This window comes from Chaetura pelagica, unplaced genomic scaffold, assembly GCF_000747805.2.
Source record: "Chaetura pelagica isolate M959 unplaced genomic scaffold, ChaPel_1.0 scaffold300, whole genome shotgun sequence".
Classification (NCBI taxonomy): domain Eukaryota; kingdom Metazoa; phylum Chordata; class Aves; order Apodiformes; family Apodidae; genus Chaetura; species Chaetura pelagica.
In genome coordinates, this window is record NW_009951945.1 from 2,124,575 (window position 1) to 2,137,147 (window position 12,573).

The following is a 12,573-nucleotide window of genomic DNA, read 5'->3' on the forward strand; positions in this document are numbered from 1 at the left end:
TAAGAAAGGAGGTTCTGGAACGCATTCAGATCTACACCTGGTTTGCTACAGGAATCTCCATCTTGCACTGTGGAGGATATAAAGTAAGAGAAATGCAATGGGCAATAAACGGGTGGATTCTGCCTTGGATGCCATCCTCTGCTAGATGGAAATGCACCTGTCAACCCTAATTTAATCATCAATTAGGTACCCAGGCGAGAGTGAAGCACCAAGCATGTCGTTCTTAGTGTCCAAATGCACCTAAATGTGCTTCATGTAACTTCAGCATCTTACTCCCTGCATCCTAGAAAGGAAAACCTCCTTGGAAAGCCCATCTGCATAAGAAACATGTGGCTGAATGGTGTGAACAGGATATTTTAAATAACACTATTATTTCATCCTGAGACTGCGTTCCCCAAGTGAAAGACAATCTCTTGTTGGCATTCAACAATCCAGAGCTTTGTTTTACCTGTCCTTTTTCTGCCAATCAGTGGTTCACTCTTTTGATTGTTCTTCACAGCAATGATGTAGATGATGTATTCAGTTCCTGGTTCCAAACCTAGAGAAGGAGGAAGGACAATCTTAAACGGAAGTATTGCTTTTCTTTTATGACTTTGCATGGGATCTAAGGCAGAAGAAGAGGTGGGTATGGCTGTAGCATGGGTATGTGCAATTTGGACCTGAGGTTTTGAGGACAGTACAAAGAGCCCAGCCTCCTGCTCCTCGGAGCCAGTTTGAAATCAATCTGACCACATTAGCTGGGATCATGGGCACTGCAGACACAGAACACAATGAGTCTTCAGAATGTGTGACTGATGGAGTGCCATGGACTTTTCACCTTGAATGGATGACAGCTGTGGTGGGGCAGTGGAAACAAGCATCTGTGGATGCTGCTTTCCCTCTTTGTCTTTGTCTTAGCTGACCATCAACATGTCTTGCACCTAGATCTTCCCCCCCCTCTTCCAATTTAAGTGTTTCAGGCTAAGAGCTCCCAAACAAAACAGAGAGAGGTACCAGTAATAGTAGCCTCGGTGGTGCCGGGCCGAGGGCGAGGCAGAACCTCCTTGGCTGGTGAGCCAGGTTTCTCATACTTGATGATGTAGCCTGTGATCTTGGCTCGTGGAGGCTGCCAGGTCACCAGGAGGGAGTTGCTCGTGGTTGTGAGGAAGCGCAGGTTGGAAGGAGCATCGATCGCTGGGTGAGAACACAAGGAGACAAGTCAAATAAAAGCAAGCAAGGCCTTCTCCTCAACTGCATCTTCCGACTCTCTTCTCAAACTCAGGAATAAAACCTAAGTCACAATAAATATTACATGTGATCAGATACAACTTCTGCCTGACCACATGTGGCTATTGTGCAGAGAAGTCAGCCAAGGGCACGTTACCTGTGGAGGCATCGATCACCACTGGGGAGCTGCGCGCGTTCTCGTTCAGAGTGTACAGGTAGATCTTGTAGTCAGTGCCAGGCTGCAGGCCTAGAATAAAGTTGAGACACAAATGTTAGCTGATCTGAGGAAGCCATCTGAAAGGGCACAACAACTTCTTGGAGACTGGGCTTTATGACAGGTTTTTTTTCTTAGCTTTTGTTCCTGTATTATTTCCCATCACAAGAACCCAGTGTAGCTTCTGATATGACCCTGGAAGCTCCTGAACCTGCAGAAGCCCCTCACTTACCAGTGATAATGTAAGTCCTAACGTCAGGGCTGATGGTCCTTTGAATGGGGTTCTGGCCACTTGCTGGGACAGCATCAACTTGGAAGCCAGTGATGGTCTCAGTCTTGGTTCTCCAGGTAATTGTGATGGTTGTCTCAGTGGCATCTGTCACACGGGCCCTGCGAGGGGGACTAACATCTGCACCAGAGGAGAAAGCCTTCTGTCAGTACTGTGGGGGTTGTGAATCTTACCAGTTAGGTGCTTGTGAAAGCCTTTGCTGTACTAACTGGTCACTTGTGGAGGACCACTACTTACTTTCAAGAGTGGTGACCACCCCCTGGGCTGGTCGGCTGGTCAGCGAGTCCTTCAGGGCATAGACACTCACTTCATACTTGGTTGCTACCTAGAATGGACAAAGTTATGCCATGTTACCAGAAGGACCTGGCACAGTTGGGAAACACTCCTGCCCACATTTGGTGGAACCACATTTCTTGGTCACCAGTTACTGCAGTATGAAACCTTGAAATCAATCAGTGAAGGATTGACATGATCATTCTAATGATTTCCAGCTGTAATAAAAGAGTAGACATGGGCTCTGATAACAGTGCTGTTGGTAATACTAGTAGTGCACATGTGCACACCATGGAGCAGAGGAAATCCAGGATGAAGCTGAGCTGTCATCCCTCATTCTGAAATCTGTGCTTCAAAGCTGAGTCTTCAGAACAACCTAATTTACAGCCTGTTTTTCCTGGGGTTAATGGATGCCATTTGCTATGATAAGGTGCTCTTCCTGTGAGGAAAAGAGTGATGGGAAGTTACAGCATGGCCTTCAGTCCCTGACTACATCAGACCAGGAGTCCACTGAGATTAGAATGTTTTTTAAGGCTCATTTTTGAAAATCATTCATAAAACTTCTTTAAAACAAATCAGTAACTTGTTAAGATAGCAGGAGCCATAAAAGCAGTAATTTTTAGCCTTTTCCAGTTCAGGAACTCCTGAAATGTTTCCAGTGGAGAAGATGGCTATATAGCAAATGTGAGCTTACTCACAAAAGACTTGTACATTTTTACTTGCATTTTGCAGATGTCTTAAAAACAGGTAACCAGACTGCCAGAGCTCCCATATCACAGCTTGAAAACCTCTGCATTATCTCACTTTATCTCCCATCTTTTGTGAAAGATGAATAAAAAAGCATTTGAATGGGGTTACTGTTGATTGGGAAACTGACAATTTGCATTTGATTAAGGTATCCAGTCTCCCTCTGCTAAATGAGGAAGGGGAAAGTATGCAGATTCAGCAGGCCAATTCCTTGCATTTTAAAAGCTGTGGTAACAAGTAGTTATAGCTGATGGCTACTCAGACTTCCAACAGAGTCAGGCCCTTAGGAGCTGTAATGGTCTACACTCCAGCTGAGGTTGCTGACTCAGGAATTTGCTTCAATTGCTCCTAATATCATCTTCCCACAACACAAATAAAAGAGTTACCATTAATCCTGACACCACAGCAGATGTACTGTCTGGAGAAAGGTTGATCTCTTTCATGGGACCAGTCTTTTCTTTGGGGTTCACTCTGACCCTGTAGCCAGTGAGGCGAACATTGGGAGCATTCCAGTTGATGGTAAGACTGGTGGGAGTTATCTGAGTAAACTTCAGATTTGTTGGAGGTGGAATGGCTGAAAAAAATTGGAGTGGGCTACAGTTAGTTTAAAGAAGACAGTCTTGGATAAAACAGTATTCTCTCCTGAACATGAAACTGGTTTTAAGCATGGGCAGGAAAGTGGTGGAGCTTCTGCAAACACAGGCATAAAGCACCATGGAAGGGGACAAGGTATTCAGAAGGAGATTCTCAAACCTCCAGGAATAAATAAGAAGAACTTGGTGGCTTCAATCCTGAAGTTAGGTGAGTAACAGCACTTGCTGTGATGCAAGGTGAAGGCTTTGGGATGTGGTTAAATTTGTAGCAGTAAGCCACAGTCCATTTTGAATTCTTCTGCCTGTCTCTGCTTTTTCATCACACGGCTAATGATTTAGTCCTGCTTCACTTGCCTATCCCTGTTCATTTCTAAAATACATTGTAAAATGATTTACAAAAGTAAGGAGGAAGCAGGCTCAGGAATTGCAAAGAGGGTATAAATATACTGCAAATGCAGAGGGGAAGCATTTTACAGCCACTTACACAGAGAGCAAGGCAATGGGAAAGCAGAGCTTTGGTGGCCATAAGGCTCAATCACAAGAGTCTGTTTATGAGCTAACACATCTGATATCTTTAAAAACAAAATGTTTGTATAAGAGATGGAGCATCCATTGAAACATTTTCCTGCCTCACTGTTGGTAATCCTTGGGCTGTAAACAGGGGAAAAATATGCCTTGTCATAGTGCCCACTATTAGCTTGTTGCTGTGAAGTTTTCTAATTTTACAGTGGAAATACAAGATAATTCTCTCTTGGTGATTTGCTCAGAGCTCAATCTAAAGCCCCTGAGAGTCAATGGGAAGTCTTGAATGACTTCAAATATGCTTTTGAACAGGCCACAGAGGGTAAACCACAGAGAGTGGGTTTTAATAATGGCTATATTTGCATTTCTGGCAGGTAGTCAGCCAGCTGTTTCAGTCACTGCAGCACTTTGCTTCAGCTTAGTACAGCCATCTGTACACTAGGAACCACTGTCTTCATTACACCTCTGGGATTATAGTGCCAACTTTTCATCCACAAGTGAACAGGAGACCTTTATTACAAACTACCCTTATAATAACACATGTCCAGGAACGCTGGAAGCTTTGCCATCAATTCTGTATTGCTGGAAGTAACTTCATCTCAAGCATTTAGCTCCCTTTTCCTTTTTTAGGAAGGAATTTGAAGTTTATTCTGCACAGAGCTGGCACATAAAGGACCCTCCTGAATGGAGCAGGTCCTCTTTTTGTGGAGGTTATGTGAGCACAGAGTGTGGGCATTCCTCTGGGCTGGAGTCCTTAGGGCAGTGCCAGTGAAGAATCTAGAGGTTCTGAGAGACCTGAGGGTTAAAACAACCTCCTTAGCCCTTCATACCCATCTTTTGCTCCAACAGAGAGGACCCTGAGGGGTGAAAGCTACACTAATCTCTCTGCTGTTGCTAACTGCCTCTGCCTGCAGGTGCCCCATACTCCAAAGACAAGAGCATTGTGCTTCACCATGACTCAGGCTCTGTGACTAGGGAATGCACATCACTGATCCACTTCAGGACGGAGAGAAAGCTTCACCAGGTCACACACCTCCCTCCTCTAGAATCTGCTCCTTACATCCTGCTGATCTTATCTGCATTCCCTGCCTTCCCTACTGTGTAGCTAGGCTGATTCCACTGGTAGCCAGCTCTCCAGCACCAACTAAGCCATATATCCCACAGGAGCAAACACATCCCCTTGGCTGCCCCTGGGGCTTCCCCAGCACGGAGCACCAGGTTGCACGTGGAAACACGCTTGAGACCCAGCAGGGCAGAAGCCACTGCTGCCATGGCCTGCTGGGTGGTGAAGTTAAGGGTGTACCTGTGGACTGGGTCCCAGTGAGGGGCAGGCTCTCCATGTCATCGTAAATGGCAACGATATTGATAGTGTACTCAGAACCTGGCCTGAGGCCATGCAGCTCAGCAGTGTCTTCTTCACCACCTGGGGCCGGCAATAGCTCATGGATTCCATCCTCAGGGCTTGAGTAGGTCACCCTGTACCTGGTGACTTGCCCCTGGGGGCTTTCCCAAGCAATTTTGATGGAATCAACATCCACCTCAGTGAATGTTAGTCCTTTAGGGCGGTCAATGTCTGTTAGGCAAATTAACGGGAAGAGGTTATGTGATAAAAAAAAAAAGCAGGTCGTGGGTGAGGAAAATAAAAAGCATTTCTATCCCATGCAAAGCAGTTCCTGGTTTTGTGCAGGAGAGAGGGTACTTGATTCTCCTCTGTGCTGCACCTTGCACACATGCTTACACCCCTGCAGGGTAAGGCTAGTGAGTGTCTGCGGGTGCCAGACAGAGCAGCAGGAAGGCAATCTTGGCCTTGGTGGAACCAAAAGGGCTTGCATCACCACCTTCAAAGCAGCCAGGACACCAAGTCCTCACCAGATCCAAGTCCCTGTGGCACTAAGACCCTTCAGGTGTTAAAGGAGCTTTAAGCTACCTTGGAGAGGTCAAGAGAAAAAACAAGAATTTTACAACCTGTTTGTACCATCAGAGCCAGGAACTGGTTCCTAGTGCTAGAGGCAGCCAGACAGCTCACCTGGCTGTGTTTAAATTCATGCTGCATTTTGCTTTTCACTGCTGCAAGCTGCTGTGCAAAGGGCCTCTGAGGAGAATCAGTCCCACCATTTTCTTTCATAAATTAATATCCAATTAACACACTGATCAAGAAAGCAAATTACTCGGTATATTATCTTTTAAAATCGGTTAGAAACAAACTTTCCAGCTTTGTGTTTAGTGCACTGGGAATGTCCACAGGTGCAACTGGGTGATGCACACACTTCCTAATTAGACCAATTAATTGGATTTTCCTAGCAGGGTGAGAGCTCAGTGCCAGATAAGCAAGGTCAATGAGCCTTGCTGCACAGGAGTGTGGCTACCACAGAGCTACTGTGGACCCAAAATTATGCTTTGCTGTAAGATTTCAACTTTTCTTTGGCCATGTTAAGATTAATTTTCTACATTTTCTAGTTGGCAAAGGTGATTTTTGTCCAGCAATTTGTTGGTTTGAAATGGATGGGGATTATTTTCCCATCTGTGCAAAGCTTCAGAGAAGCTCCTGTTGTACCTAGGATGACTTTTAAGTATTGGAGGCAAAGCTGTGCTTTGGAATACAAGCCTGAACAAGGGAATAATTCCCTAACTCCAGAGGTGTCCCTGAAAAGGCACTTTACACCAGAGATATCCCTCTGAGTTTCATGTTCCCTCTTGCCTCCTCTTTGAGTCCAGAGCTGTGCTGCTGTTGTGTACAGGCAGATACAGCCATGAGGGCTGAGCTGCCCTCTCTTCTGCAAAGCTTCATCTCCACCTCTTGGTACAACTCTTGTGGTTTCCTTTACTCCTGTGTGCAGGGCAAGAGCTCCCAAGCCCAGCCCAGTCCCTCAGCAGCAATCACCTTTGCCACCTAGCTCCAGAAAGGAGATCTTGGCACATTTTTTCCACTGATTGGCTGATGGCAAACAAGACCCCATGATGGCTTTAGTGAAAGAAAATCAGAAGCGCAGCATTTTGAGGGGATGAGGGGCTGCATTTTTGCCAGTGCTTGAGGGAGAAGGACTGCATTTTTGCCAGTGCTTGAGGGAGAAGGGCAGGGTCCTTCTTAGAGGGCAGAACACCTTCCCTTTCTCCTGGAGACTAAGGCACCTGCCACTCACTTTCACTGGGAAAGTCACAGGGCATGGCAGATTCAGACATCAAGAGATAATGTGTTTTGTTACCATGAAGTGAAATACATACTGACTGCATTTTTGCCAGTGTCTGCAATTTAGGTGCAGGGTCCTTCTTAGAGGGCAGAACACCTTCCCTTTCTCCTGGAGACTAAGGCACCTGCCACTCACTTTCACTGGGAAAGTCACAGGGCATGGCAGATTCAGACATCAAGAGATAATGTGTTTTGTTACCATGAAGTGAAATACATACTGGTGACAGCTGTCTCAACCAGGGGGAGGCTCTCTCCATTCTGATTCTGAGCATAGACACTGACCATATACTCCACGGTGGGCTGCAGACCTTCAATAGTAACTTGTGTTTGATCTGGCAGGAAAGAACAACATTAGTTGTAGAAAACTGGCCTCTTGAGTAACCTTGAGTGAAGGGCTTGTATCAGCCACAGCACTAATAATTGTTATCAAAATGAGATGTGGCTGACACATCAAGTTTGCTTTTTGCTTGCACTGTGCTTCTCTGGCAGTGCATGACAAGGCCCCTGCAATCTGTACCTGCTCAAAGGCCCCACAGCTAAAAGGGCAAATAAATAAAGCAAGAGAAGACCACCTTTCATCATGTTCTGGGAATCATACTGACCATTAACCCAGCTGCCTAACAAGCTGAATGCTAAACTCCAGAGATCCCACACAACACACCACATTCCTGAGAGCAACCTGAGAGGTGACTTGGCAAGCCAAGGGTCACACTATGTGACCTTCAGAAAGATTCCAGGGGAAGCTTTACTGGATGCTAGAAAATCTAGTGTAGTTTCTTCAAAACCCAGGTGCCTTTCAGAGACCCTGAGGTTGCTCAGAACAAATCTTTGCAGCCCAGTGGTGTCAAAGAAACGTGAAGCTTTTGAGGCAAAAATCTGCCTTAGCTCCTGCTGGATGACACCCAACTGGGGTCAGCAAAATGGAAAAACAAAAAAGGTGCAATCAGGAGAAAATCTGGCTTTGTGCATATGCCTTGTGCCTGACAGCACTGATTCTAGTGGTCACATCTTGCATTCTTTACAGATCTGGTGAAGAATGTTATGTACACTCACCTGCAGGGACGTTTTTAGTTTTTGTGGGCCCATGACCCTTCTTGGGGACAGCTGTGACACGATACCCTGTGACTGGGGATGTTGAAGGCAGCCACCTGATGCTGATACTGTTGTCCTGGACATCAGTAACTTGCATCTGGGATGGTGTGTCTATTTCTGGGCAAGAAAAAGAGTCATGTCTGAGTACATCAGTATAGAAAACCCTCCCTCAACTGTTGCCTCCTAGCTGAATTTTATTCTGCTTTCCCTTTTCCAGGCTGTGCTTCTTAGCACAGAAAACACACGTTGCTATTTACTGGTCCCTCAAGCCAGCCCAGAGCAAAAAAGGCTCAACCATAACATGTGGGTGACTGATCTTTTATCAATGTTACTTATTTTTGTTGTTTTAAAGGCTCCTAAATGCCTTTTCTGCAGCTGCAGTTGGAGTCTGATTAGACTACACCCAGATCAGGAGTGAGATGACAGTCCTGGAGTTAGGAAGTCAGGTCTCATCAGGATCACATAACATGACAGTACACCAGAGGCACCAAAGTTAAGTCAACAGTGACCCCGTGACAGGAGAGCCCAACAGGATTTCCACCCTGCAATAAGCAGTCAAATACTGACTGGATCCCTATCTGGGCTCCACAGGGTCTCCCTCCTCCAAAAGTCCAAATCCAGGATCCCCTTCTGTGTCATGTCATTGTCATGCTGGGCAGCTCCACTGAAAACAATGGGCTTACAACATAGCACATGACTTCTCAGAGAAGCTGGGGATCAGTGATACAAATTTATGGGAAGAAGTCAACACCAAGCCACAGGGTTTTTTTTGGTAAGTTCCTTTTGTTTTGTGTAAAGAGATCTCACCTGTTTTGTAGGTGACAGTGACTGGCTTGCTACTGGCAGGGCTGTCTCCACGGCCAGTTACAGCATACACAGTTATGGTGTAGTCTACACCAGGTTTGAGGCCAGTGATGGTAGCAGTAGACACAGTACCAGGCACTGTAAACTCCTGCACAGGGCTGCTTCCACCTAAGGAGGGCAGGGTGAAAAAAACAAATATAAGTGATCTCAGAATTATACATAGAAACCAGGACAATCTCATATGCATCGAGCTACAGACAGGACCCTGATAATTGCAGTGGTTGCTGAGTCAAAGTCTTTTCCAGATCCACCCAAGGAAAAGAATGAAATAGGTACACAGAACCACCCCCAAAATGACTGGAGTGCTCCAGATGCTCTTTTTGGTAGAAAAGAAATAATCATTTGCTCTCCTTTCAAAAATAATAAAAAAGTCACTTACATTTCACAATCTTCCCTAAATACGCTGCAAGAATCTCAGAGACATAAGAGGTTTCCACCTGCTACAGTCAAACTTGCCTTTGCTATTTGCTGTGGCTTTCTAGTGGCCAGAGCAGCCTGTCCTCACCTGTTTCACCATAAGTGATCCTGTAGTATCTGACTGTCACTGCAGGAGCATCCCAGGAAATCACAAGGCTGGTTGGACTGGTGGGAGTGACTTCCAGGTCCCTTGGAACATCAGACACTAGGAAAACAGAATTGAGAGGAAGCTTATAGTTCATGTAAATCAGCTACGTATTTCACCTACCACTCCATGCTCCTCTGCTACTCATCTGCCTTAGTTTCAGCCCAGTGCACACACTGGGGATGTATCTGGTTAAAAACCATCTGGCATTGGACTAGACTTAAGGAAAGTTCTCCTGACCCTAAAGACATCTGACATGCCTGAAAGTAGTATGGGTGCTCCCACTTTTTTCTAGATCAGGGCCTAGCTCAGCATCACAGGCACTTCTTCATGAGTGGAGTTTCTCCAAGGGATAAGAAGATCTGGTTTAATAGCAACTACTTTGCTAGAGGGCACCCGAAATCCTCACAGTGACTTGTAGCCCGTGTTCTCTCCAGTCTCACCTGTTGTTTGTTGGCCAACCAAGGGCAGGCTCTCCTCCCTGCCATTGATGGCAATGATGCTGACCACGTACTCAGTCCCTGGAAGCAGGTTGGTCAGGGTGATGGAGTTCCTTGAGGGGGGCACACGATCCTCCTTGGGCCTGCCAGCAACGTGCTCTGGGTGATGCCGGATTTTGTAGCCCGTGATGGTGGCACGAGGGGCAATCCAGTGGACAGTGAAAGAGTTTGCAGTGATATCCGAAAAGTCAAGGCCAGTGGGGGAATCCAGACCTGGGAATTTCAGAGAGACAAGAGACTGAGCTCAACTCCTGGTCACCATCACCACTGCAGTGTGTTGTTAAGCTCAGAACAACATTGCTGCCAGGTCCTAAGGCAAATGCTGTGGAACTAAACAAGTATGTGTAGAGGATCAAAGTGAGATAAACAAGCACTGGGACATAAACTGCAGGAAAGGAGTGTATGGCACAGGAAACAAGGAAGGCTCAGTGACAGACAGACAGGTTCTGCCTGGGCTTGTTCTCAGGCAGACTCTGTGGGAACACTCACAAAAGGGTCTACAATGCTCCATTTAAAAGTAACAGGAGCTCTAGCTCTCAGACATAATGAAACAACAGTTCCTAGTGCTTCCCAAGATGTGCATCTGCATTGCTCTTTGATGTCTAGCTGAGGATGCCACCCTCAACAAGGTGGCAAGAGACAAGAAAAGAGCAACAAGGTCTTGCTAATGAATCCCTCATGGACTGCATTAATTGCACATGTGTCTCAGAGTGAATCTAAGTACCTGTTTTCTGGATGCCAGACAAAGGTGCACTCTCGTGTTGCTCAGAAACACTGTAGACTCTCACCAGATATTCAGTACCAGGAAGCAGATCTGTGGAGTTTAAGTACAGGAATTTAGACATATTTCTTTACGAATAGGTAGAAGTCACTCAACCTACATGCTTTTAAGGTTTAAGGTTTTTGCTTGATGGTGGAGCTGAGCCTTCAGGACAGTAAAACGTGTAGATCTGACCTTTTTGTGGCATTATAGTTGTTTGCAGTGTTTTAGACTGAAGGACAGGTACATGGTACCCTGTGTCATTGCTTCATGAGTTTGTGGAGACTGACTAGAAGTAATTACTTTTCTATAAGGTCCCTTCTAGACACCCGATAGCTTAAGTTATGCACCAGGCCAAAGTTTTAGCTAATATCAAGTGGAATAGGGCCAAGAATTCCCAACAAAGCTATTTGAACTCAGATGAGCTCCAGATCTCATCTTTTTCTGAAGGTGGGTATCGTCTCTCACTCAACCAACCTGATTCTAGGATGGAGAAAAAACCTTCAAACATAACTCAGCTTTTGCACCAGCAAAGACTAATGTCATCATTTTGAAAATGCCCACGTTTTGTTGCCATGTCCTGTAAGGTTCCAAATAGTATTTATTTTCTGGTCCTGAGCACACAAAACCAAGGGAGCAATGACCTTCTGCACAGTCTGCTCCTCTCTCTGAATCTCTGCACTGCAAGTCCTTGACATTTTTGGGAAACCAAGTGAGTAATATGTATTTACTCTTAATACCTAACCAGGCTGCAAACACCTACCCAGGCTGCATTGCCCCGTAAACTGATTCATCACTGTCCTTGGATTGACAGGAAAAACATTCCCATGTTTTGGCTTTTTAACCAACTCCAACTGAAGAGCTTAGATCAGCTGAGAATTTGGCTGATTGCAGTGAGGAATTCTTTTGTTTTCTGTCATACGCAAGGGGCCTCTTGGACTCGTTTTGACTTAGGTAGGTGACCCACTTACTTGTTAAGACCACCATGCTGTCTGAGGGTGAAATTGTCAGCTCTGCAACGTCTTCCTCCTTCTTCACGGGCGAGTAGCGCACCAGGAAACTGCTCAGCACAATGGAGGTGGGTGGGGTCCAAGTCACTCTCATGGTATCAGGCCCCACGTTGGTGAAGCGGAGGTCGGTGGGAGGAGGCACAGCTACACAGCAAAGAACACACACACCTCAGTCCCCCAGCTCACAAAAGAAGACCAAGAGAGATGCTCAGGGAATCACCAGAGGAAGTATCTCATGCATACTGTGTCAGACCCATGCAAACAGACTTCTAAACTACATTTGGTTCTACTATAGTTAAGAGAAACATAGGTCTGTAAGACTGTCAGGCTCCTTTAACCTCTTGGCCATTCCCAATACTTGGAAAAATACCCTGTGGGGCTAATTTGAAAACAAGGTAGCAAGATTCACTAATGTGCTTCTTGCAGCTGGATTTCATATTACAGCTGTGGAGCCAAGAGAGGTTTAAAGTTGCCATGCAGCAGCTTACAGAGGGAAAAGTAATCTCCTCTAGAATTCATACATGCACACACATGGGGGAGGAGAGGGTATATCACTAATTTCCTACTTCTACTCGTGTCGAAGGGTTGACAGCCTTGGGATTTTCAAACACGACAGGATTTCATGCAAGAACCAGTTTCCAGTTTGCCTTCTGCTCATGCACTATGGAGACCCTTGACGGTGTGGCATGGCTGTCAGAGGCATGTGCTCAGGGAGTGGTGCTTCACTGGCATCCTTTGGGGCATTGTGGAAAGA

At 45.9% G+C, this 12,573-nt stretch overlaps 1 protein-coding gene across 1 annotated transcript in view; it reads right to left on the reverse strand.

Moving 5' to 3' along the window:
- Positions 1 to 12,573, reverse strand: part of FN1 (fibronectin 1) — a 55,544-nt gene that overhangs the window by 6,652 nt on the left and 36,319 nt on the right. The window contains exons 26-39 of the mRNA XM_009996984.1: positions 11,781 to 11,963; positions 10,774 to 10,863; positions 9,993 to 10,262; positions 9,493 to 9,609; positions 8,931 to 9,095; positions 8,085 to 8,240; positions 7,250 to 7,363; positions 5,148 to 5,417; positions 3,116 to 3,303; positions 1,947 to 2,034; positions 1,653 to 1,829; positions 1,364 to 1,453; positions 994 to 1,173; positions 449 to 538 (exon numbers count right to left, since the gene is read on the reverse strand). Of these exons, the coding sequence (XP_009995286.1) occupies positions 449 to 538; positions 994 to 1,173; positions 1,364 to 1,453; positions 1,653 to 1,829; positions 1,947 to 2,034; positions 3,116 to 3,303; positions 5,148 to 5,417; positions 7,250 to 7,363; positions 8,085 to 8,240; positions 8,931 to 9,095; positions 9,493 to 9,609; positions 9,993 to 10,262; positions 10,774 to 10,863; positions 11,781 to 11,963 (2,178 nt within the window). The remainder of the gene's footprint in view (positions 1 to 448; positions 539 to 993; positions 1,174 to 1,363; positions 1,454 to 1,652; positions 1,830 to 1,946; positions 2,035 to 3,115; positions 3,304 to 5,147; positions 5,418 to 7,249; positions 7,364 to 8,084; positions 8,241 to 8,930; positions 9,096 to 9,492; positions 9,610 to 9,992; positions 10,263 to 10,773; positions 10,864 to 11,780; positions 11,964 to 12,573) is intronic.